Source organism: Carassius gibelio, chromosome A10, assembly GCF_023724105.1.
Source record: "Carassius gibelio isolate Cgi1373 ecotype wild population from Czech Republic chromosome A10, carGib1.2-hapl.c, whole genome shotgun sequence".
NCBI classification, from domain to species: domain Eukaryota; kingdom Metazoa; phylum Chordata; class Actinopteri; order Cypriniformes; family Cyprinidae; genus Carassius; species Carassius gibelio.
In genome coordinates, this window is record NC_068380.1 from 13,710,558 (window position 1) to 13,735,547 (window position 24,990).

General features: G+C 39.2%; 2 protein-coding genes across 5 annotated transcripts; both read right to left on the reverse strand.

Annotated features, from left to right (window-relative positions):
* Positions 1 to 2,416: 2,416 nt before the first annotated feature.
* LOC128021252 (schwannomin-interacting protein 1-like) lies at positions 2,417 to 6,401 on the reverse strand. 4 transcript variants are annotated; one of them, XM_052608317.1, is made up of 8 exons: positions 5,825 to 6,394; positions 4,535 to 4,748; positions 4,310 to 4,443; positions 4,137 to 4,224; positions 3,952 to 4,065; positions 3,717 to 3,743; positions 3,180 to 3,297; positions 2,417 to 3,022 (listed from the first exon to the last, which is right to left on the reverse strand). In XM_052608317.1, exons 2-8 carry the CDS (start codon positions 4,730 to 4,732, stop codon positions 2,922 to 2,924), a joined length of 780 nt encoding a protein of 259 aa, XP_052464277.1. In that variant the 5' UTR covers positions 4,733 to 4,748; positions 5,825 to 6,394; the 3' UTR covers positions 2,417 to 2,921. The 4 variants fall into 4 exon arrangements, with proteins under 4 accessions (XP_052464277.1, XP_052464278.1, XP_052464279.1 ...); XM_052608318.1 differs by lacking the exon at positions 3,717 to 3,743 and having other exon boundaries at positions 5,825 to 6,385; XM_052608319.1 differs by lacking the exon at positions 5,825 to 6,394 and having other exon boundaries at positions 4,310 to 4,460; positions 4,535 to 4,668.
* A 3,335-nt stretch (positions 6,402 to 9,736) lies between these two features.
* LOC128021254 (uncharacterized) lies at positions 9,737 to 22,984 on the reverse strand. Its single transcript, XM_052608321.1, has 8 exons — positions 22,888 to 22,984; positions 17,463 to 17,686; positions 15,293 to 15,431; positions 12,579 to 12,718; positions 12,234 to 12,286; positions 11,961 to 12,085; positions 10,304 to 10,621; positions 9,737 to 10,211 (listed from the first exon to the last, which is right to left on the reverse strand). Exons 2-8 carry the CDS (start codon positions 17,675 to 17,677, stop codon positions 9,858 to 9,860), a joined length of 1,344 nt encoding a protein of 447 aa, XP_052464281.1. The 5' UTR covers positions 17,678 to 17,686; positions 22,888 to 22,984; the 3' UTR covers positions 9,737 to 9,857.
* Positions 22,985 to 24,990: the final 2,006 nt, after the last annotated feature.

Sequence of the window (24,990 nt, forward strand, 5' to 3'; positions counted from 1 at the left end):
CCCCTGGCCAATTAAGAAGAGGGACACCTTAAACCAGGTACTGGTAGCTTTGGCACTGCGTGCAGGTGACATGTCATAAAGTTGGTCAGCAGCAGGAAGCATGAAGTGTTATAAAACTTCCTGGTACGGCTGCGTTGACCTTGGACCTCAGAAAACACAGTGGACCAACACCAGCAGATGACATGGCACCCAAAACCATCACTTACTGTGGATTGTGTGCCTCTCCTCTCTACCTCCAGACTCGGGGACCCTGATTTCCAAAGAAAATGCAAAATTGACTTTCATCAGAAAAGATAACTTTGGACCACTCAGCAGTCCAGTCCTTTGTGTCTTTAGCCCAGGCGAGACACTTCTGACGCTGTCTGTTGTTCAAGAGTGGCTTGACACAAGGAATGCGACAGCTGAAACCCATGTCTTGCATACGTCTGTTCATGGTGGTTCTTGAAGCACTGACTCCAGCTGCAGCTCCACTCTTTGTGAATCTCCCCCACATTTTTGAATGTTTTTTTTTTTCACAATCATCTCCAGGGTGCGGTTATCTCTACGGCTTATACACTTTTTTTCTACCACATCCTTTCCTTCCCTTTCCCTCTCTATTAATGTGCTTGGACACAGAGCTCTGTGAACAGCCAGCCTCTTTTGAAATGACCTTTTGTGTCTTGCCCTCCCTGTGTAAGGTGTCAATGGTCGTCTTTTGGACAACTGTCAAGTCAGCAGTCTTCCCCATGATTGTGTAGCCAACAAAACTAGACTGAGAGACCATTTAAAAGCTTTGCACCAGGTGTCTTCAATATTGAACCTTTTCACAATATTCACATTTTTTGAGATAATGAATTTGGGATATTCCTTAGTTGTCAGTTATAATCATGAAAATTAAAAGAAATAAACATCTGAAATATATCAGTCTGTGTGTAATGAATGAATATAATATACAAGTTTCACTTTTTGAATGGAATTAGTGAAATAAACTTTTTGATGATATTCTAATTATATGACCAGCACCTGTATATCCAAGCATGACCTCAGAGGTAGTCTGAACGTGTGTGTGTGTTTATTACTTCCAAAACCATGTTTAACAAGGTAAACAATTTAAACAAAATACAATTAAGTTATTGATAAAGTTAATTCTATCAGTTTGAACAATATTTATAAAAACAAATGTCTGGTGTTGCTTCTGAATTAGGGAATGCTTAGGAATTACAATTCAAGCATAAATAAAGCATGATCATTTACAATGAGCTGAAAGTGTGTGTGTTTCTGAGTTTCATTTGGAAAAAGTTTGTGCTTCAAAAAGTGTGATAGTATTACTCGAAAAAGTATGTATAGGTCATCTTTATTTTAAGCAATTTTTTATAGTATTAAAGCAAGGTTTGTTCTGATAAATCCACTGAAAATAGATCTAAATGAAATATCTTACCTGCTTAAAGGCCAAGAAAAAATGTAACTTCAATGTGCAGCCAAAATGGATTCATTTCTTCACGCATTTGATAAAAGGTCAGGTTGAAAAGGTCAGTGCCGGGTACTTTTTGCTGCACTTCTTGAACTACAGTCTCTGTTTACAAATTACTTTTTTAGTTCGGTATCCAGATCTGTTTGGTTTTACTAATCAGTTCTCAATCAGTAATTCTTTGTGGTTTCTTCTTTTCTCTCTGGTCTCTGTGTCCTCTTTCACTCCCTCGCCGTTCACTATGCATTACCCTTACCAGCAATACTCAGTAAATCCATAATGACACTTCTCCAAATATAAAAGATCATCCTATGTTGTCCTCATACATCCAAATTCATCAACATATTTGTTTTATAAACCGGGCTTGATCTGTGCATTTTTCTCTTCTGATTCATACAAGAAAATGTTTTCATTGAAGAAAGCAATATTATGGAATTAGTATTTTAGCTGGAAGCAACAGTGTGAATTTTGTGTGGATTATTGTGATGCTTTTATCAGCTGTTTCAACGCTCATTCTGACGGCACCCATTCACTGCAGAGGTTCCATTAGTGAGCAAGTAATGTGTTGCTAAAATCTCCAAATGTGTTCAGATGAAGAAACGACGGCCTGAGGGCGAGTACATTTTCAGTAAATTAACATTATTGGGTGAACTATTCCTGTAATATAATTAAAGAAAGTCAGCAAATTACACATTTATTCTGCTAAGTGTCATTCATAAAAATGCATAACATATAATATATACAATACACATAATATACAATGTGCATTATATCTTATTTATTATTTCTTTAAAAAGAAAAACCACAACATTAATTATGGCTTTAATCTAGAATTCCTTTCTGGGATATTTGAGGCACCTTCAAGAGGGTGTCTAGCAGTCCAAGGAAACACAAAAGCTTAAGTATCTTTTAATGCAGAGTATGCCATAACTGCTTTTCCAGTTCCACAAAAAGGCTAATGACTGTGTATAAGATAGAAAATAAATGATTTATTAAATCATTGTGAATATTTAGCACTGAGATATACTTCAGTCGCATGTTTAAGTTTGATACACAGGAACGTTGTAAGGCACATTCATAAGAATGCACATGTTTACATTTTCATGACGATTACATATAATGTATTTCAATGGAATGCTTAAAGTAGCCTAAATGATGATTAATACATCACAGTTATATCACATATGGCTTTGACAGCAGCTTAATATATTCTCTATTTACGAAAGTAAAATTAAACCTTAAGTGACATATGAATCAGAGCCATTAGGGTTCATTATAAGGCACTTTTTCCACAATAAAACTTGTGACTATAATCAATGTGACTCACATTTTAACAAAAGTTTCTGAGAGGGCTACATTTCTTCAAGAATAAACAGGACATTCTGGCCTTTGTTAGTCCACAGGATGAGTAACAGTAAATTACTGCTTTCAGAAAGTGCCAACGTTAAACTGCAGTGTTCAAAACAAAAATCGTTCATAGTGATGTCATATCCTGTACATCCAGGAGCAAAGCATCTTGCTTAGTCTGAAGGTGGTCCCGTACGACGAGATGTTTCACCAGCTCTGAGCTCAAATCTAAAAGCATGAATCGAATTAGTACATGAGTAAAACATTTTTTGGAAAACCGTTTAAAGCATGAAAATTGCAAGACATTAGCGAGTTGTATTACTTATTGAAAACATGGTTGCTGCAGTTCAGTGGCTGCAAATTGTATCACTGAGGAAAGAGATACCTTGAATGTCTTCATTCAGTGAGGCCCTGAGCGCTCTCAGCTGCAGTAGAGAGCATGTCTGCAGATCATTGAGGCTAAGAATCTTTCTCCTTATGCTCATGTTACTGTGGGGGGCTTGCTGAAAATAAAATAAAAATATGCAAAAAATAAATACCAGAGAAATGACCACCACGAGAGTCACACACACATATGGGATTACATTCAGATAACGCTGAAATCTTACACTCCTTTGCCTTAAAGGCACAGAGTACATCACTAACATTCCAGAAGTAAAACTCCCTTTGAAATTGTAATATTTAACAATATTAGTTTTTACTGTAATTTTGATCAAACGAACCCAGCCTTGATGAGCATAATATAATTATTTTACATATTATAGATATGTTATTTTATACTTTAAACTAAAGTTTGTAATGTTGTGAATCATCCCAGAAGTTGGTTGAACTTTTCAGTGAAGAATCTTTTTAAATCCCTGAGGAGAAAATGAAAGGGAAAAGTACCGGAAACAAGTCCACTTTTCTGTCATCATTTACTCACCCTTATATGATCTTGTCTAACTTCATTCTGTGGAACACAAAAGTAGATATCTTGAATTACACTTCCATGGTGTTTTATAATCCATTTTGAAACCTGAAAGCTTCAGTCCCCATTACAAGCTCCAATTCGGGTTTTTTTTGTAAATTGCATGTATAGACCAGCACCAAATGCATTCTCCTTTTGTGGTCCAGAGAAGAAAGACTGCTGAGTGAACTATGTCTTTGAAACCGCTCACCTCTTTCTCCTTCTGTTCGGCCCATAGCTTGTCTCTGAGAGCCCTGAGTGCTGCTTTTACTTCCTGTTTTAGCCCCCGAGAGCAACTTCCACGTACCTCTGCCTCACATGAGCTCTGAGGATGACGAAAAACCTAATGCCTTTTGCAACCACATAAATCATGACCTGAGATACAACTGCGCCCACCTCTTTGCTAGATGCTCCTTCGTCATCCTCATCCTCACTTTCGCTGTTGTTGATGAAACACAGCTGAAGATTTTTAGGACTATTAAACCTGAAGGATGGAAACACACAGCACACATAAAAAACAACATCAGAACAAAGTAGCTAAAAATTATGAACCTGCACATGCAGAATACCGTGACGTTATGACAGGGACACGGCAGGGACCGTAGTCATCCTCATCCGCCCCTGGAGCCCGGCGAAGTGAATGGTGTTTTGACTCTGTCCAGCATCTGTCAAGTATTCGGTCTCGCTCTGATAAACCCAGCCTCTGAAACATAAGGAGGTCTTTACTGCATTTTGAATATTTAAAATGTATTTTTTAATAAATACATGTATATAAAGTCTTGATAAAATGTTACCTCTGCTTTCTTCCTTCTTTCCTCTTCCTGCCTTTCTAACTCTGCAATTCGCAAACTTAAATCTTCCCATTGCATGATGGGTAGGTTGTGATCGCCCAGGGGGGACTCCTCACTCTGCTGTTTGGTCCCCAGGCCAGAGGGTGAGGGGTCATCAGTGGTCCCATCATAATGCCTGTCGCTGTCTGGATTCTCCTCCATCCGTTGGAGAGTGATGCTAGTCCAGCATAGACAGGCCACAACCATTTAAGCCAGAAGCCAAAACATGTTAAGTATTTATAAAATATATAAAGACTTTAAACAACTTTTAAAACCTTTCATTATATGATATATATATATATATATATATATATATATATATATATATATATATATATATATATATATATATATATATATATGTGTGTGTGTGTGTGTGTGTGTGTGTGTGTATACACGTATAAAATCCAGGGTGACTCAAGAAAATGAGTGATTTCTAGTCTGAGAAAGTGATTATTTTGAGCAAATTTTTTTTTTGATTCTATTAGAATGTATTTAAGTGATAATAAAATGTTTTGGGGCAATCAAAATAATTTTGAAATGTAACTTACTATCATTCAAAATTTGGGGGTTGGTAAGACTTGTTTAAATATTTTATGCTCACCAAGTCTGCAGATCAAAATGCAGTAAACATTTTCAACATATTGTGAAACATTATAACAATTTATAACAAGTTTTTTATATATATATATTTTAACAGTTTAACACAATCATAATGTGCATATTTCGTAACACACTTAGGAGAATTGGGAAACATGGCTGAGAACAGGCCAAAAGACATTCTCATGGAGGAACAATACATTCACCACATTTGTGTTTCTATTTACCGAAACATAAAGAATGAAGAAGCTACATAAGAATATGCCTGAGTGAAAACTGCTATCTGTTTTGTGCTGTTGGGGACAATATGAAATTAAATGACACTTCAGATAATACACAAGGGCATCTGATTTCTTTCCAGACCTTTAAGGAAATCCATGCTACATTAAAATTCCTGTTTTCAGAGAAAACAAGTCCAGCACACTCAAGTCACATTAAAATGAAGGAGCGTTTCTGTTTGCTTCATGACGTATGACTTATATACGAATCTTTAAAAAGTAACAACCAAAATGTTTTTCCTCTCTATTGTTTGTCAACTTAACTTTTTACTCAATTTTAGAAGTGACAAAGTTTAATCGTATCGTCACTGACTGAGCCCCTTTCGGTTCCTGTTTTCCTTTCTAGTAGTCGTCTACATGACATGAATTCACTCACCTTTTATCGCAAAACTGATGTCGACATCGCGACCCGAAGCTAAAAGTCTGTATTTATTTCACGCCGTTTAATGAAGTATTTCTTTCTACTTTAATCCTTCCTCTCGTGGAGAGAAAACACCCCTCTGGCTTTCCCTTTCCTCCCGCCCTCCCGTCCGAGTTTCTTCTCGTGTGTTTTCTTAAACGGAGACTTTTATCGATGTTGATCTTCTGAACTTGTGGAGTCAGTTGCTGCTGTTAAAGTTTGAATTGCGCGTGAATGTTTTGTATTGTGTTATAGTGACAGCTGGAAGTGCAGATAAGACTGTTTGAGACGGGCTGAGAAAGTGGGTGTCCGGTTTCACATGTTGGGAGATGAGGACTGCGAGCAGATGGGAAAGTCTGCGGGACTGTGGCGTGTTGTTCTCACTGCTGATGAAAGATGTGATGCAATGCTTCACTAATGTAGAAAATCGCATCTCCTTCAACCCTGACATAAACTTCACATCGCATCTCTGTGTAAATATTTGAATATTTCTGCAGGAGCTCGAGGTTGCCGAGCTGCCTTGAGTTCAGATGAAATTTGAAAGTGCACCAAAGTATTGAAAATGTTTATCAACACAATTAATCACTAAAATGAAGACGGAAAACGTTTGGAAAAAGAAATACATTAGTTTTGCAGGATCATACAGTATAAGAAAATAATAAAATTCAATGGGATATTAAACCATCTTTAAAATGAGGTTGAATGACTACAAAATGTCAAGTTGTAGATCTATTAAATAAATATAAATAGCATTATATTCTAAGAACATAACTAATAGTAAAATATTTTGTCAATCATGTAAATGTTTAAATCAAAATTGCAGTCATTATTTTTTTAATTAAACAACTACATTGTAATATTTAATTTTTGTTATGCTAATGATTATTATTTTTTTAAATGTATTAAAATGCAAATCTTGACACAGTTGTGCTCAAAATGATTCATACCCTTGATAAGCACACTGAATAAAATTAGAAACGCAACACTTTTGTTTTTCTCCCCATATTTCATGAGCTGAACTCAAAGATCTAAGACTTTTTCTATGTACACAAAAGGTCTATTTCTCTCAAATATTGTTCACAAATCTGTCTAAATCTTTGTTAGTGAGCACCACTCTTTTGCCGAGATAATCCATCCACCTCACGGGATGAGGCATATCAAGATGCTGATTAGACAACATGATTATTGCACAGATGTGCTTTAGGCTGGCCACTATAAAAGGCCTCAGTTTTACTGTATTGGGGTGCTCCGAAAATCAAGGTGGGGGAGGGGGGGAGGGGCTGTCACAAAATATGCCTTTTGTGTACATTCAAAAAGTCTTAGATCTTTGAGTTCAGTTCATGAAAAATGTGGGCAAAAACTAAAGTGATTGTGTTTAGAATTTTGTTCAGTGCTTGGGGATTGTTTGGGGAGTGTTTGCATGGTGAGGAGGAGTGTTTGAGTGGCCAAAGACTCCAAGGATCACAGCTGGAGAACTGCAGGAAATAGTTAAGTCTTGGGGTCAGAAAGCCAAAAAAAAAAATTACTGTTGTTTGGGAGGGAAAGGACTAGAAAAGAAAATGCTTTCATACAATAAACTCAAGCATATTTATTTGCTAGACATGACTGGCACTTTAAACGGGACTGGGTTCAATGGTCAGATGAAAAAAACTTGCTTGTTAGCAGCAAATACTCAAGATGGGATTGGTGCACACAGGAATAAAATATACCCCATGTGTACAATGAAATGAAAAAGAAAGTCATGACATTTACCAAGTATGGTATAACCCATACTCGGAATTGGTACTCTGCATTTAACCCATCCAAGTGCACACACACACCAAGAACACACACCCGGATCAGTGGGCAGCCATTTGCTCCAGCACCCGGGGAACAATTGGGGGTTCAGTGCCCTTGCTCAAGTGTAAGAGAGCACTGTTCATTCACTGCCCCCACCTACAACTCCTTCCGACAACGAGACTCAAATCTGCAACCTGCGGGTTACAAGTCCGACTCTCTAACCATTAGACCAAAGCTGCCAATACTGCAAATATACTGCTGGATCTTTAGTGTTGTGGGTCCATTTTTCTGCTGGAGATCCTGGATATCTTGTTCAGATAGATGGCTCAATGGATTCTATAAAATACCAATGTATAAAAAATGTAAAACTGACTGTCCATGCTAGAAATCTTATAATGGGCCATGGCTGTATCTTCCAACAGGACAATGATCCACACAGCCTTTTTTGATTATATTTGCCAAGGGTATGAATAATTTTGAGTATAACTGTACATCTATAGACAACAATAAAGGTCTACATACACCTATGAAATAAATAAAAAAATAAAGCTTTGATCTCTAAAATCAAGTGATTACAAGAGGTGGAAATGACCAAAATTCAAATTGGAGGACTCTAAGGGTACGGAGGTGGGCTAATAATGTAAGCATTAATAATAAGCCCTTGTGTTGAATAAAAATAGAGAATTATTCAAAAACAAAATTAAAAAAAATTAAGAAGCACCTTCTGATCAATGACAAAAATGTACCTTCACATTATTAGGAGATATTTGACTTCTTTATTTGCAGGGGCAAATTAATTTTTTTTCTTACCTTATTGAATGTGTCATCTTTTATGTCAAATTCATACATTTATATTCATACAGTATATACTTTTTATTGAAGACAATAAATTGTTTAAGAGGCTCAGAAGTGGCATGAATGCATTTCAATCCATAGCAGTGTTATGAGATTAATGCTTTAAATATAAAGATTAAATAGAAACATTTTAAATTTGAATACAGAAATATTAAACGATTTGGAGTACTGAAATGATACCTAAATGAAAATAAAAGGGCCAGTAGGTGGCGGCAGGTCACTGTTTTTGTCACAGAATCATTTATTCAATCGATTCATTCAGAAACTAAGAAAGTGGCTGTCCTTGTGAACACAGATATGTATAGGTAGATCATTTAACAGCTCTAAGCACGTAGACGCGACCACTAATCTTGCAGTGGTCAACTTGATGTCATTCACCACAATAATCAATTAATATTTAATGATTTTCCACATTCCTGCCCTGCCAGTGGTTGTAAAAACCTCTGGGATTAAAATCCTGAAGAAAAAGGATAACCTTTCACAGGTGAGAATACGAGAGAGAGACGGTGTTCTGTTTATTTGTCCTACCCTGTCAGATTTTGCTACCTCCCATTAAAACAGTGGGTAGTATATTTCGACAACAACAAAAAAACCTGTAAAGTTATGGTTTATTAACGTCTACACCTACCACAACCCTAAACCTACCCTAACAGTAATGCAAATACAGTAATTATGTGTTATATTCGTGGTCGTAGCTAGAACTGATACAGCTACAGGAAACCAACAATAAATAATTTTTTCCTATCTATTAGATTAAGTTTATTAATGTCTACACCTGCCCCAACCCTAAACATACCCTTACAATAATGCAGATATATTAAATATTGTTGTTCAGCATGAGAAAAAGGACGCAATATTGATGTGCGCATGTGCAGTCCCTGGTAGGAAAATCTGACGAGTAGGATAACATGTCAGGACAGCGGAACCATAGATATGTAAGGATTGTGGCATCTTAGAATATTGATTGATCATTATGGTGAATAATGTCAAGTTGACCCTTCCAATATGGTGCCGGACAGCTTACATATAGTGGGTTATAGAAACAGTTGCTAATGAGGCACCTACGTATACATATCCAAGCGTGTGAATGAGTGACTGAATCATTTACTCACTAGATTCGTTCAAAAGTGCAGACTGATCCATAAACCAAACACTTCTGTGTTTGAATGGAGATGCGCAGCAGTTTAGCTGTTACTTTGGAACTATTTTTGCTGATGAAATAGAGCAAAATCAGACAACAGTAATTCTAAAATGTAATTTTTGTAAGAGTTGTAAGAGTTTTTATTTTCTTTCTTCCACATTTCTACAGATTTTTGTCCCTAGAAAAATAAATCAAAACAGTGTAAATATCATTCATTTAGCCTCAAGACTGTTGCTAAACTCTGTTCTGGACTGTAACACCAGTCTGTTCTGGTGGAGCTTCCAAAATCTCCCACTGTGTGGCATCAATGAGCTTATAGTTGATCTGTCTGTATTTCTGTGGGTCTTTCTGCCTCTGTCTGCGCACCTCTTCATAGAGACTCTGAAATACTGGCTGAGGAGGTGTGAATCGGCCCACCTTGGCCAGATCCTTGTAATAATCCCACTGATCTTTGTCCAAATTGAGCAGGTGCTTCACCTGCACACCTGTGTCTTGTTTTCGTTGCATCTCTCTCTGCACCTCCTTCTCCATCTCTTCCTGGGTGGGCAGCTCGACTGAGCCCTCCAGGACAGCAAGAGCGAACTTAACCTATTGATAAAAACAGGAACATTAAAGTGAGAATAAATCACAATCAGTATTCAAACTGTATTCAAACCTTACCGTGATTAATCTCTGCTCACCTGACAGTCAAAATGTATGAAAGGGCAAATAAGTTTGCAAATGCCTATAAAGAAAATTGAAGGGAAACCAGGGGGCAGCAAGTACTTGTACAGTGGAGTCACAAAAAAATCCTGTACATCCAGTCCTAGGTCTGATGGACAAAGGAAATGGAAGTTAAGTTTGTATCCTGTACAGAACAGAAGAATATCAGCCTGGGTCACTGATCCGTCCTGGAACTGTAAAGATCCATCCTCTGAAACCCCAATGACAGCACTAGCCTGCTGGATACCCAGATGTGGAGGTAAGGACATGGGTGGTGTGCAATGACTTAGAATCACCTAGATTGAGAAAAACATTTGTGGATGAGAAATAGAGAAAACATTAACTCAATCTCAGTCACTTATCAGTGAGGCCAAGCATCACTTTTCACTCCACTCAGATACTAGAGACTAATCGGAAGTGATTAAGAATTTAAATTTTTACCACTGAGATGGATAGAAGGATAGAATTAATCCAAAGTCATGACGACTTTCTTTTGCGAAACCCAAAAGGAGAATATTCATATAACTTTTTGAGACAATAAAAATGGATTGGTGGGAAGGTTTAGTGTCACAATGAGATGGAAGTAGTGACAGATCTTTTCTTCCATATTGTTCATCCGAGTGAAACAAGATATGGAGAAAAAAGAAAAGAAAAAAAAGTAGGGTGTAGATTTGGTTTTGTCCATTGGTTGTTTCAGAGATTCATGTTGCACTCAAAAGTGGAGGCAGATGAACGTGAGCTTGCAGGCGTGGTATTTAAGCAGATTCAATTATTGGATCTATAATATGCATTATAAAATAGAATAGGGTGAATTTTCACTCCATGTCAACTTTAAATATGGGACTGTTATACTTTTATGGCTTCAGAAGTCCTTGAATCAGTGTTATTATTGTTAAATAAATTATACCTGTGATTTTTATATATATATTTTATATATATATATATATATATATATATATATATATATATATATATATATATATATATATATATATATATATATATATATATATATATATATATTATATAAAAGCGTCAACTTAAAAAGACAAAATTAAATAAATAATAAAATAAAATAAAAATAAAAATAAAAATAATTATAATATATATATATATATATATATATATATATATATATATATATATATATATATATATATATATATATATATATATATATATATAAACTTAAACTTGTTTTATTTCAGCTATTTGCTAATGCAACATATCATTCATATTTATTTAAAATAAAAAAGTATTTTCATCCATGCTTATTTTCTAAAGCAATAAGTAATAAAATACATATGTACAGTAAAATACAATATATAGTAGCTATAGAAAAAAAGGGAAATATTAAAATCTAACCAAATTAATAAAATATTAATAAAACCTATAATAGCATATGAAGAATACTAAAACTTCACTGTTTTGAATATTGCACATCACTTTAATGTGCTCTTTTGTGTTCCACAGAGGAATGAAAGTCATTTGGCTCTGGAACAACATGAAGGGTGAGTAAATAATGATAGATGTTCGTTTTCAGGTGACCAACCCTTTAATTTACAACCAAATAAAGCTGTGGCATGCACTTAAAGTAGTATGTGACATTGTAAAAAAGGAAGCTAAGCCACAAACCTGAGCATTAACTTGGGCTATCTCAATGGAAATATCCACACCGGATGCTCTGGCCCCCAACACCACAACGGACTTGTTGGCGAAGGGCTCTGGATAGCGGTACCAGTGGCTGTGTAAGACTTTCCCTGCAAAGCAGCAGTGGAAGAAGGTAAAGATAAATGTAAGAAGATGAGAGACAGAGAGATAAAAGGGGAGATGTAGGGATGTAATGAGACTAATGGTTGGGGCTTTCAAGGTTATGCATTTGTTGTGATCAGTGATCATTTGTTGTACCTTTAAAATGCTCTATTCCAGGAATGTAGGGCAGGTGGGGGTCGGAGTAATGCCTGCAGAAAGAGCAAGGAAATATGAGTCAGCGCTGAGACGCTAAAGGGCTCCTGTAGTCTTCTGAATTCCCTCACAGAAATGCCACATGAATGCATAACATAATACCCATTCACATCACCTCAGCGAGAATTCAGCCAGATAAAAGCCTCTGGGTATATTATGGGGCAAATGAACATGCCACTATTTGAATAATGCTATGCATTTAGAACATCAACGCAGAGATTAGATGCTGTTATGTCCATTTGAGCATGTCTGGGAGATAAAAGGACTCTTTAAGATGGCATCCCTCACCCGTTACAGACAAACACCGAGTCGAATGTCTTCTTGTTCTGGTCTCCACATGTGCTGCGTGAAATTACCTCCCACGTCACAGCTCCCCCCGTCTCCGTCTCCATGGAGATGGGCTTCACCTTTTCCACCACGGTGTTGAACTGTGAGGGACAAAGCAGTCTGTCATAAGCAATATTCTTGCTTCCGTTGGTAAGAAAAATACTTAGTAACACTGAGAATGTTTCTACTGTGGTCTTGAAACACACTTGATGGGTCCTTGGATTTTGTACTGACATTGATGCCAGTGATGTCAGTGACCCCTAGATACCCTATCAAAGAGACAATCCATAATTATCTACATTTTTTTGGCCACAAGCGGTTCTATAACAATATTCCCCCAATAGCCATTTTTATTTGACTAATACGGTTTATTTAAAGTTTTATATAGGTGGTGGAATAAGAGATGTCAGTAAATTACAGATTTACTGAGTGATGCGTTGGTTTCTCAGATTTAAATTAATAGGACACATGCCAAATAGCATTTGTAACATGATGATTTACCCTCAATTTCAAAGACAATGATAATATAATATAATGTGTGAAATCAAGTCAATATATACAGTCTTGTTCAAAATAATAGCAGTACAATGTGACTAACCAGAATAATCAAGGTTTTTAGTATATTTTTTATTGCTACGTGGCAAACAAGTTACCAGTAGGTTCAGTAGATTGTCAGAAAACAAACAAGACCCAGCATTCATGATATGCACGCTCTTAAGGCTGTGCAATTGGGCAATTAGTTGAAAGGGGTGTGTTCAAAAAAATAGCAGTGTCTACCTTTGACTGTACAAACTCAAAACTATTTTGTACAAACATTTTTTTTTTTCTGGGATTTAGCAATCCTGTGAATCACTAAACTAATATTTAGTTGTATGACCACAGTTTTTTAAAACTGCTTGACATCTGTGTGGCATGGAGTCAACCAACTTGTGGCACCTCTCAGCTGTTATTCCACTCCATGATTCTTTAACAACATTCCACAATTCATTCACATTTCTTGGTTTTGCTTCAGAAACAGCATTTTTGATATCACCCCACAAGTTCTCAATTGGATTAAGGTCTGGAGATTGGGCTGGCCACTCCATAACATTAATTTTGTTGGTTTGGAACCAAGACTTTGCCCGTTTACTAGTGTGTTTTGGGTCATTGTCTTGTTGAAACAACCATTTCAAGGGCATGTCCTCTTCAGCATAGGGCAACATGACCTCTTCAAGTATTTTAACATATGCAAACTGATCCATGATCCCTGGTATGCGATAAATAGGCCCAACACCATAGTAGGAGAAACATGCCCATATCATGATGCTTGCACCTCCATGCTTCACTGTCTTCACTGTGTACTGTGGCTTGAATTCAGAGTTTGGGGGTCGTCTCACAAACTGCCTGTGGCCCTTGGACCCAAAAAGAACAATTTTACTCTCATCAGTCCACAAAATGTTCCTCCATTTCTCTTTAGGCCAGTTGATGTGTTCTTTGGCAAATTGTAACCTCTTCTGCACATGCCTTTTTTTTAACAGAGGGACTTTGCGGGGGATTCTTGAAAATAGATTAGCTTCACACAGACGTCTTCTAACTGTCACAGTACTTACAGGTAACTCCAGACTGTCTTTGATCATCCTGGAGGTGATCATTGGCTGAGCCTTTGCCATTCTGGTTATTCTTCTATCCATTTTGATGGTTGTCTTCCGTTTTCTTCCACGTCTCTCTGGTTTTGCTCTCCATTTTAAGGCATTGGAGATCATTTTAGCTGAACAGCCTATCATTTTTTGCACCTCTTTATAGGTTTTCCCCTCTCTAATCAACTTTTTAATCAAAGTACGCTGTTCTTCTGAACAATGTCTTGAACGACCCATTTTCCTCAGCTTTCAAATGCATGTTCAACAAGTGTTGGCTTCATCCTTAAATAGGGGCCACCTGATTCACACCTGTTTCTTCACAAAATTGATGACCTCAGTGATTGAATGCCACACTGCTATTTTTTTGAACACACCCCTTTCAACTAATTCAACTAATTGCCCAATTGCACAGCCTTAAGAGCGTGCATATCATGAATGCTGGGTCTCATTTGTTTTCTGAGAATCTACTGAACCTACTGGTAACTTGTTTGCCACGTAGCAATAAAAAATATACTAAAAACCTTGATTATTCTGGTTAGTCACATTGTACTGCTATTATTTTGAACAAGACTGTATATTTTTATACTACCTCTCATACATGCACAATTTCCAATTCTATCAGTTTCTCTCATTATTATGATTTTTTTTTCTGTTCCAATCCTCAAATATCTAAAGACATTTGGTTTTGCAGAATTTACAGTCACAGAGATAGTGATGGGCTGGTTTTTAACAATAGTTTAACGATGAACTGGAGTCGTGTCGATTACTTTTGTGATGCTTTTATGTATTATTTTGTGATGACTCTCATGAAGTGATGTGACATACAGCCAAGTATGGTGATCAATATTCAGAATTCGTGCTCTGCATTTAACCCATCCAAAGTGCACCCACACAGTAGTGAACACATGCTCGGAGCAGTGGGCAGTCATATCCACTGATAAGATATTATTTAATGCTACATTCCTCCAAACTTGTTCAGCAATTTTTCATTTTTTCAATTTTTCAAATGTTCTAGTTTATTCCAAACACAGAATTTAGAATTAAGACAGACATATATACCTTGATATGACGAGCAATGTCATGTCTCTCACAGTATTTTTCCAAATACTGCTGAACTGACGTATGGTGCAAAAAAGAAGGAAGGTGGTCATCAAAGGGAAAATCAGGGAACATCATAATCTCCTTAGGCAAATTGGTTCTTGAAACAGATATGAGTTTTTATAGTACATAAAGTTATAAAATGTATACAAATTTACATACATAAATCCCCTACTCAAAAACAACAAAAACAAACAACTTAAACATCCAGCTTGAAAGTCACAAAAACATCTTAAAGGCACGTTTAATAAGTTGTTTTTATAGACCCCTTAAAAGTTTGTAAACATTGCAACGTGTCCGTGTGGGCGGGGCTTAGCTGGAGGCAAAAAGAGGCACAGACGCAATGTTGACATGCGTAAACTAGCACGTTTTAGGAGGGATTTATTAAACATGGATGCAGAAGAAGGTTCAGAACTGTCCGAATATGTACAGTCCCTGACTCTGCGGGACCGTGACAGCTATTTTTGTAAATTAACTCTCATGGATGGAAGCAGGCAACGTGACTCCTATGCCATACGGCCATATGAATTACTTTTGGGTGGTTTGGGGAATTTTGTCAAGGCTTATTTTCTAATGTAACCTATCGCTGGGCTAACTATGTTTAGCAATGTGTGTTATTTTAAGAGACCATTCAAAGGATGGCGCACACATCTATCGCTGTATGTTTGTTTAACATTTAAACTAGCTAGTGCGCTGAAGGTTGGCGACACTGGCGCCGAAACATTACGTGTGTTTTTAACTCGGTAGTAGAGGAGGTTCTCGCAATTCTGCACTGTTTTACCATGCCTGTAAGTTACTGCTGCGTTAAACACTGCTCCAGTACCTCACATGGCATTTGGAACACATAGGAACAATGGAATACATTTTTTTTTAGGTTACACCAAACGCAAAATGGCGGACTATAGACCCGTACGAGCATCCCATTTACCTCCACGCACATATATGGTCGTTGTGAATAAAGTAAGTTTATTCACATGCGTTTTAGCGTGTTGTAATTACACATTGCATTTAGCAGGCACTTCTAGACCAAAATGACAAAGCAACTTAAATAACTGCGACTGTTTCGTAAACACTAGATTGTAAGGAGATGTTCAATGTACACAAACGTTTTCAACATGTTTTGATGTAGGCTAATGCTGTGTATGTTTAGTTATAATTTGATTTTAGCCCAATGACACATATTGTACCAGGTTTTTGTGTTGGGGGCTGCAAAGTGGACAAACCAGTTCTGGGTTGGCTAGTTAAATGTGTGATTGCAAGATGTAAGATGTGATTGCAAGCCAGTAACAGTGTGAATGCAAGGTGACTTACATCGTAAACAATATAATTCACAATGTCCATATGTGAGCATGGAGGTAAATGGTCCTGGTCTCTGTGCCGCTGCAGGGAGCTCGTATGGGTCGATATTTTGGATGCCTGAGAGCTCCTCCAAATACCGCTGTTTTGCGATTGGTGTGAGCTTGTTCCTGTAAGGTCCCCTTTCTTTCGCCTTATCTTTTTGCATTGCTTTACTTTCTCCCTTTTCTTTCTCGTATTCGTAGATCCGTCTCTGTTCCGCCTACATAATGCGCAAAAACGAAAGCGCTCTGAAATGTTTAGTGGCACCTCTGTGCAGTTCTGAAGGCGTTGACCCTGGCAACAGATAGCGTGTCCTACCGTCATGGCCGACCGGCTCAGACCCCTCCCAAATCAACCCAAATCGGCACTTGACTCCTCACTCTCAATAAAACTGAAACTTGCTGATTTACTAGATAAAACCAACACACCACTTCATATGCATAGATTATTTTACCTGATATGAAGTGTGCACTGCAAACACGAGCATTATTTATGATCATCTCCGTCCAGTCTGTATTGCATTCAACCACAATTTTCTTCTTGATTTCTGTGAAGGAATGTCTGCCGGGATCCAGTAAAACTTTAGTTTTGAAACAAAAGTGCTGTTCCTTCTATTCTGGCAGCCAAAAACACAACAAGAAGACATTTTAAAGTCAAAACCTCAAACTTTTAGCGCACCTGCTATGAGTTCTGCCTAATGTTTTGCCTCCAGCTAGAGCGGTGATGTCACAGTGACGCAGGTGATTAAGGGGTCTATTTTCGGCAGGGATAGGAACAACTTTTGGCTCTTTACCTGAGATCTCTATACATACTGCTGTGGATGGGATATCCATTGTCATATGTACCCATTCGTTCCTCATATAACCACGTCCCACCCAAATGATCGGTCATTTCATACACCACGGGTGTATCAAAGGCCTCGGGCCTAGACAGGATATGTCGAGCAGCACAAAGGCCCGCTGGCCCGCCTCCTATCACCGCTACATGAGCTTTACTCCTCTGCTCCATGCTCCAGAGCTACAAGAAAAAAACGAACCCGATACAGAAAAAACAGAGAACGATAAATAAAGTTTCAGAATGACAAAGCAAAAATTCCATTCCGATTTCATAATTCCTTGTAATTTATGTAGCTAAATAAAGAATGACCCCCCCCCCCCCCCTTGACAAACATGCACACTGATTGTCTTTATCAGCACACTTGCAGGTTTCATATGAGTCAGAAGCAATTACGTGTTCTGGATCGGAAAACTCACTGCCGGTAATCACTCACACACACTACACACAAAGCTGTTTACTGCGGAGATTTAGCGAGCATAATCCCCCATTTTGAAGGCCTTTCGAAAATAAATGCTTGGTCACCAAAACAGTTGAATAATGTGTCACTAATATGAACTTCGGTCATGTCTTTGAGTCAGCTGCCTCGAATCAATATGGATTTCTCCTCTGTTGTTTGCTGTGGGACGGCTGTATTGGCTGAAACTGTCAGTTCTGATAAGAACTATCAGTATTGGCTGAAACTGTCAGTTCTTATCAGTAACGAGACACACACTCTCACTGTATACGCCACTGCCAATTCTTTCAAAGTTTCATGATACCAACACATTTCCCTTGTTTCTTTTCCTAAGAAATGATCTGAATGGCTGTGAAGGGGGCGGATGGGTCAGGGTATATTCTGGCAAACTGTTTACCCATCCTGTTTTGCAATCGGCAAAGCAAACTGTGGCACACGTGTACGCCACTACCAACACGCGATGGGTAACTCGCAAAGCAGAATGTTCTTTCGTGTTTTCGCCGAATGACACCATAGAAAGTACTTGGTTTGAGGAGTAGAAGGCGGGGTAACAGTTAAAAGTTTCAAAGTTAAAGGTTCAAAGTTAAAGTTCATGCAAACAGATATTAATAGACAAGTTTCAGTCGAATATTTATGGTTTAGGTCTATAACAAAACCCAGTGTTAAAGCAGAGCTCAAACACGATATAAGAAAAATCAGAGATGGTTTAAATGTTCTTTGAAATAACGCTAACCACTTTAAGTAGATCATTAATTAAATACATTTACATTAGGTCATCAGTGTTTTCTTTTTTTAAAATAAATAAATTAAAATCGATAAAATATCTAAGAATAGAATAGAATAGAGAGTGCTAGAGTTCGACGGTCAAATAAAGATGGAATATGTTTGCAATATAACAATTTTAAAGGTAACAATGCAATTAAAAAGGCAATGGTGGAAAAACTGTAATGTCTGTAATTGTATTTTACCTGACAATTAGTCAAATATATTGCACACTTTCACTATACTGAATTTATAGAATAGATCAGCTTTATTGCACAGCTATACTTTAAAATGTAAGATCTTTTTGCAATACAAACAGTTCTAGGGCATGTCAACAAATATGTACAGAACTATGAAATTACATTTACATTATTTTTACAGTTACATTTATTAATATTAATTTATTCCTTGTGTTTTGTCTAATCCTTAGCATGGCTTTATCAGATATTGCCTGAATTGGCTAGAGGAGGGTGAGCAGAATTCAGCTGCCTATTTCTTTAGGTTGGAAAGGCAGCTGTCACAGTTTTACGCTGCCTGAAGGAATACGGAGTGGAGGATAAACGGAATAAGGCTTTTAATATATCCAACACAGGGGATATCCAACATGGAGCACAGAGGTAGACACACGTAAGTAGCAAGTTAGTCACAAGTGAGGAGACCCGACAAAACAGAACTGAAAGGACAAGGCTTATGTACAGGGGATAATGGGGAAACACAGGTGGATGGAATCACTAAATTAACACACATGAGGAAGAGAATAGACACACCTGGGAACTAATCAAACCAAAACACGGAAAGACAGAAACTGGGTCACGGGCAAAAACACACTAAATGAGTCCAGGTGTGACAGTACTCCCCCCTCCCGGTAGGTGCGTCCTCGCACCGTAGAAACAACCGAGGGAGGCGTGGGTGGGAACTTGGGAGGAGGTTCCGGTGGAGGCCGGACTCCCAGGAGGGGGCCAGCAGACAGGGACCACAGAAGGAGGAGCCAGGGAGGAGACGACGGAGGGAGGAGCCAGGAGCAGGAGGAGCCAGATGGTCCACCAGAGACCAGCCAGGACGGAGATCCAAGGTGGGGTCGACTGCGGGAGGAGCCATGGTGAAGGAAGGGTCGATGACACCAGGGGGCCGACAGGCGGAGACTGCACCGGTGGGTGAGGAGCCCAAGATGGAGCAGCACAGCCGCAGAGCCAGGGTGACGTCGAGGATCCGGAGGGCCTAGGTGGAGCTGAAGGCTCAGGCGACCAAGGCGGAGGCGGGGTCCTGGCAGACCGCTGTGGAGCCGGAGTGACCGAGGATGGAGGTGGAACTGGAGGGAAGGAGGAGCCTGACAGAGCCGGAGGGATGGAGTGACGAGGTGGAACCAGAGGAGAGGAGTCCCGAGGCGGCGGATGGTCGACGACTGACCAAGGTGGAGCCGGAGGGACGAGGGAACCCGGTGGAGCAGGTGGGATGACAGGCCACGGTGAAGACGAGGGAGCTAAGAGCCAAGGCGGAGCCGCTGGGTCGAAGGACCGAGGAGGAGTCCAGGGCTCGGAGGCTGGAGGCGGAGACAGGACCTTAACGCGCCAAGGCGGAGCTGGAGACTGGCAGTCCAGCGGCGAACCACCGCGCCCTGATGGCGCGGACTGAGGGTGAGCTGCGGGACTGACTGGCACCAGCAGGGATGACGAGGAACTGGCTGGTCTAGGAGGAGGAGAAGGATGGGAGGAAGGACAGGAGGATCAGGACTGGACGGAACCAGCGAAAGTGGAGCAGAGGGACCAGCAGGTCCTGGAGGAGGTGGGAGAGGGAGGCCGGGAGGGAACACAGGAGATACAGAAGATTCAGAGCTGGGCGGAACCAGCGGACACACAGAAGATTCAGGGCTGGGCGGAACCAGCGGAGAGACAGAAGATTCAGGGCTGGGCAGAACCAGCGGAGAGACAGAAGATTCAGGGCTGGGCGGAACCAGCGGAGAGACAGAAGATTCAGGGCTGGGCGGAACCAGCGGAGAGACAGAGAACTCAGGGCTGGGCGGAACCAGCGGAGAAACAGAAAACTCAGGGCTGGGCGGAACCAGCGGAGAGACAGAAAACTCAGGGCTGGGCTGGCTCCGTGCGGCGTGATGGTGGCTGGCTGGTCTCTGGGTCGGGAGTGGGACTGGCGAGATCCACTATCGGGCAGACGGTGAAAGGTGAGCCATTTCTCGCCAGAGTCCACTCCACGAATGTGGCGAAATCCTCCCGAGGACCATCTTCGGGCGACAACGCTCTGCACTTGGAGTTCAGGCTGGTGTTGTAGAAGGTGCAGAGCGCGTCATCCGGGTAGCTGGTGGCATTAGCTAATAGAAGAAACTGTCTGGTATGGTCCTCGAGAGAACGTCCTTCCTGCTTCAGCAGGAGGATGAGGAATTCGGGACGATAGAGGGGATCCATAGAAACTAAGAAAATAAAAGACTGTGAAAACACAAAAACAAAACGGAGGGAAAAAACACGCAGTTTTCTATTTTCTTTTTTTATGGTCGGGTCTTCTGTCACAGTTTTACGCTGCCTGAAGGAATACGGAGTGGAGGATAAACGGAATAAGGCTTTTAATATATCCAACACAGGGGATATCCAACATGGAGCACAGAGGTAGACACACGTAAGTAGCAAGTTAGTCACAAGTGAGGAGACTCGACAAAACAGAACTGAAAGGACAAGGCTTATGTACAGGGGATAATGGGGAAACACAGGTGGATGGAATCACTAAATTAACACACATGAGGAAGAGAATAGACACACCTGGGAACTAATCAAACCAAAACACGGAAAGACAGAAACTGGGTCACGGGCAAAAACACACTAAATGAGTCCAGGTGTGACAGCAGCAAGATAAAAATTATATTCAGCAACTATGTGTTTATAGGAAAATAACTTTAATTGCAGATTTTTGAAATAAGTTCTTTAATAATTTATATTCTTCCAAATTATCCCAGCAGATTTTTTGATTCTTAATCCTCACATAAAATAAATGAATAGGCTAAAGAAGAATGTTGTCTTTGTGATGAATCAGCATATAAAGTGTTTCATCCTAATCGATTTTTTTATTTAATATTGAAATATCCATTTATCTCATGAAGTTATGTCATACCTGCACTCACTAACTGGAAATAAACCAGAGATGATTCTATCTTTATGATTTTATCTAAATTTACTTTCCCATTAGGTGCAACTGATTTTTATTAACGATTTAAACAGAATTTCATATTAGGCCTAAATATGTATGTCAACCTTAATGTTAAATTATTAAATGTTACTGTTAAATTAGAATACATGTAATATGACAATAGGCTGTTACCAATTAAATCAGTATTAATCAAGCTTTCAGAGATAGAAACTGTATCTGAAGTTGCTTTTAGATGTAGGCCTGTGTACATGCTTTTACATAGCAATTACAACTGTGTAATGAAAATAGATTTAATGTTTTATACATCATTTTAACACAAAAATATGTAATGACAAAATGAGATTATAAAAATAGTTGGTTTACTTCTGTAGCTCTTCACCAAATAGAACTATTTACTTGCTCAGGGTACTGACCCACCAAAGACTGTCCGATTAGAGATGAAACGAAGATGCACTAGGTTTATAAGACTAACCCATTTATTGTCACCACTCAACAGACTGTTGTGTCGTGGCTGTGGGTTTTCCACAAAAAAATAAAACACAGGCATGAACATGAATATACATAATATACATGATAACAGTAAAAATTAACCACAACAAACTGGCAACAACACAGGACAATAAATTGAACTTGATAATTAAACATTAATATGAACATTATTTGCAAAAGATATGTAGAATACAAGGCAGGCTGTAATTTTTATATTATAAGCAGCGCACAGCTGTAACTTGACACCTTATGTTTATAATAGTTTAACCATTTTATTTAAAGAAATGCAGCGGACCCTGTTTCAAACGGGAACTTACCTTGTACTAATAACAACAAATGTTACTCAAGCACTCACCAGATATGTATATAAGCATATAAACAACAGGGTTACAATGTTTACAATGTAATACACTAATTATGAATGCACGCATACATATATAGATATTGTTACCTCATGGACATTATAACTTGTATACAAAGGTGAATAAGTCTCTCATCGACTATATAATTAGCGATTCAAACTTACTTTTGCATTCACGCACAACACTTTGTCCAAAAGGTGATCTATGTCAAACAATAATGTTGCAGAAACTTAAGCATCCACCCGTATCCCGCTGCACTGAACTTTAGTCTCTGGGAGGGTGGGGGGAATCACATGGTCAAGGTTTCTGGACGCTGATTCGCTCAGGTGAAATGGTCTGTGTATGTACTTGTCTCAACATGTAGAAGGAGAGATTTAAAATAGAGTTAGAATAATAGAAACCCATAGCCTTTTTATAGCCACCCCCAGATTTCCATAAGGTAATATGTACTTATACAAAAAGGCTTATTTTAATGGTTGAATTTACAATTACTTTAATTAGAAATAGCAGGTAATTGTATAAGGCATGTGACCTGTCTAGTGTAAGCCTTTTCTCCCACCTGAACTTTGCCTGTCCTCACTCTGGTGTCAGCTCCAGGTTATAATTCCGACACTTTCCCCACGGGCCAGAGAGCTCTGGGTAGCTGTGGATCGTTGATCAGCACCGTAGTGCGAACCTGGATGTGTGAAGTATCCTTTTGCCATTTTTGATGACCTAGGAGACCAGGGAGGTGGAATTTGACAATGTCTCCAAAATTGGTCCGCAAGGATTTGGCTGTGGCGCCATCGACGCTGACTGATCAGTTCCAATTGCGGGTATACTGTCAGGGGGAGTGATGCATCCGGCCGCCCCATTAGGAGATAATTTGGAGTAATAGGGTAAGGATCGGAAGCATAACATGACGCATATTCCAGTAGTTTGGAGTTCAAGTGCCTTTTTGTGCTGAGTTTGTGTCTTGGTCTGACAAAAGTTAATGGTGTTTTCCCCGTCTAGTCGTGAACCGCCTGGAGTCAGTTTCCAGACTGTGGAGGATGTCGATATATACTGTTCTTGTAGTGAGGCATTTGAATATTATTCCCCATTTCTTCTCACTATGCTGACCTGTTCTGATAGTATAATGACTGAAGCAGTCCACGCCAGTGGAGAAAAAGGCAGGTTTGAAAAGAAGAGGGGAAGGTCCACCATTTTAGGCACCTTTGGTTTCTTTATCCATCTCTGACACTTCACACACTCTCGTTGAAAATGCTTGATGGCCTCTCTTCCACGCAGAACCCAGTTTTGTACCGCAGAGTTCAGCAAACACCCTCTCAGGACCTGGATGACAAAGTTGAGAATCACAACTTTGGATGATAAGTTTTGTGATGGGGTGTCTTGGATCCAGTACAATAGGGTGCATGTTATTGGGCTCCAAGTAGAGACTATGTTGTAAACGTCCACCGACTCAGATTAATTGGGATTCGCCATCAAGTTCTGGGGCTAGTGCTCTTAGTCTGCTGTTGCACACAAGTGGTTTACCAGTCCTCAGTTGCTCTAAGTCTGGTCAAACATTCCTGCTGTGCTTGCTGCAAAACACTAATCTCAGCTCTTCTGTAGTCACTGGCTGTGGGATTACTATCAGTAGACCCTTGAAGAGCTGTGGACTCAATTAGCTCTTCTAGAGTCTTAAACTGACTGAAATCAGAATATGTAAAGCATACAAGAGAGCAGGTACCAACCTTACAGATACCAAGTTCATTATTGTCTAGTTCATTTGAACTGGGGCATTCAGGCCACAGATTGGGTGGATCTTTCAGGAAGAGTGGTCCTTGGTACCAGTGACTTTCCGGGCCAAGCTCTCAAAGACTCCTTCTCCGAGTCATGTAATCAGCTGGATTGGGGTACATATTTCTAGCTGTGTTTCTCTGTGAGATCCTGGATCTCTGCGACCGAGTCCCCACAAATACTAATGTTACAGAGGACTTATTTTGTTTCTTTATTCCAACTTCCAAGTGGCCTAGTCAAGTCGTTAGTTATGAATAAGTTGTTAAAATATGTAAATTACTCATTCTTGACACAAGGAAAAAGAGCTGTGTACGTGCACACATTTGAATAATGTCGGTATGTAAACGGGTTTGGGCTCTTAAAAAGCTGTTAATCAAACTTTACTTGTCAGGCTCAGGCCGAAACCTGTTGGGCTCGGGTCCTGTTAGGCCTAACTTTTAAGGCCTGATTACAGCTCTAGTCCACAAGATCGTTTGGTGTATGGTTAGGTTTAACTTGGTTTGGAG

Bases quoted from the DNA above. Each gene is read 5' to 3' on its own strand.
- LOC128021252 (XM_052608317.1), bottom strand. From the start codon at position 4,732: ATGGAGGAGAATCCAGACAGCGACAGGCATTATGATGGGACCACTGAT. The intron at 4,225-4,309 runs GTATTCTGCATG...TCCATCCTTCAG, and splicing joins GTCCCTGTCATAACGTCACG to GTTTAATAGTCCTAAAAATC. The intron at 3,298-3,716 runs GTGAGTAAATGA...TTTTATTTTCAG, and splicing joins TTAGACAAGATCATATAAGG to CAAGCCCCCCACAGTAACAT.
- LOC128021254 (XM_052608321.1), bottom strand. From the start codon at position 17,677: ATGGAGCAGAGGAGTAAAGCTCATGTAGCGGTGATAGGAGGCGGGCCA. The intron at 12,719-15,292 runs GTATATATGTCT...TGTCCCTCACAG, and splicing joins ACATTGCTCGTCATATCAAG to TTCAACACCGTGGTGGAAAA. The intron at 12,287-12,578 runs GTGAGGGATGCC...CTCTTTCTGCAG, and splicing joins TCGGTGTTTGTCTGTAACGG to GCATTACTCCGACCCCCACC.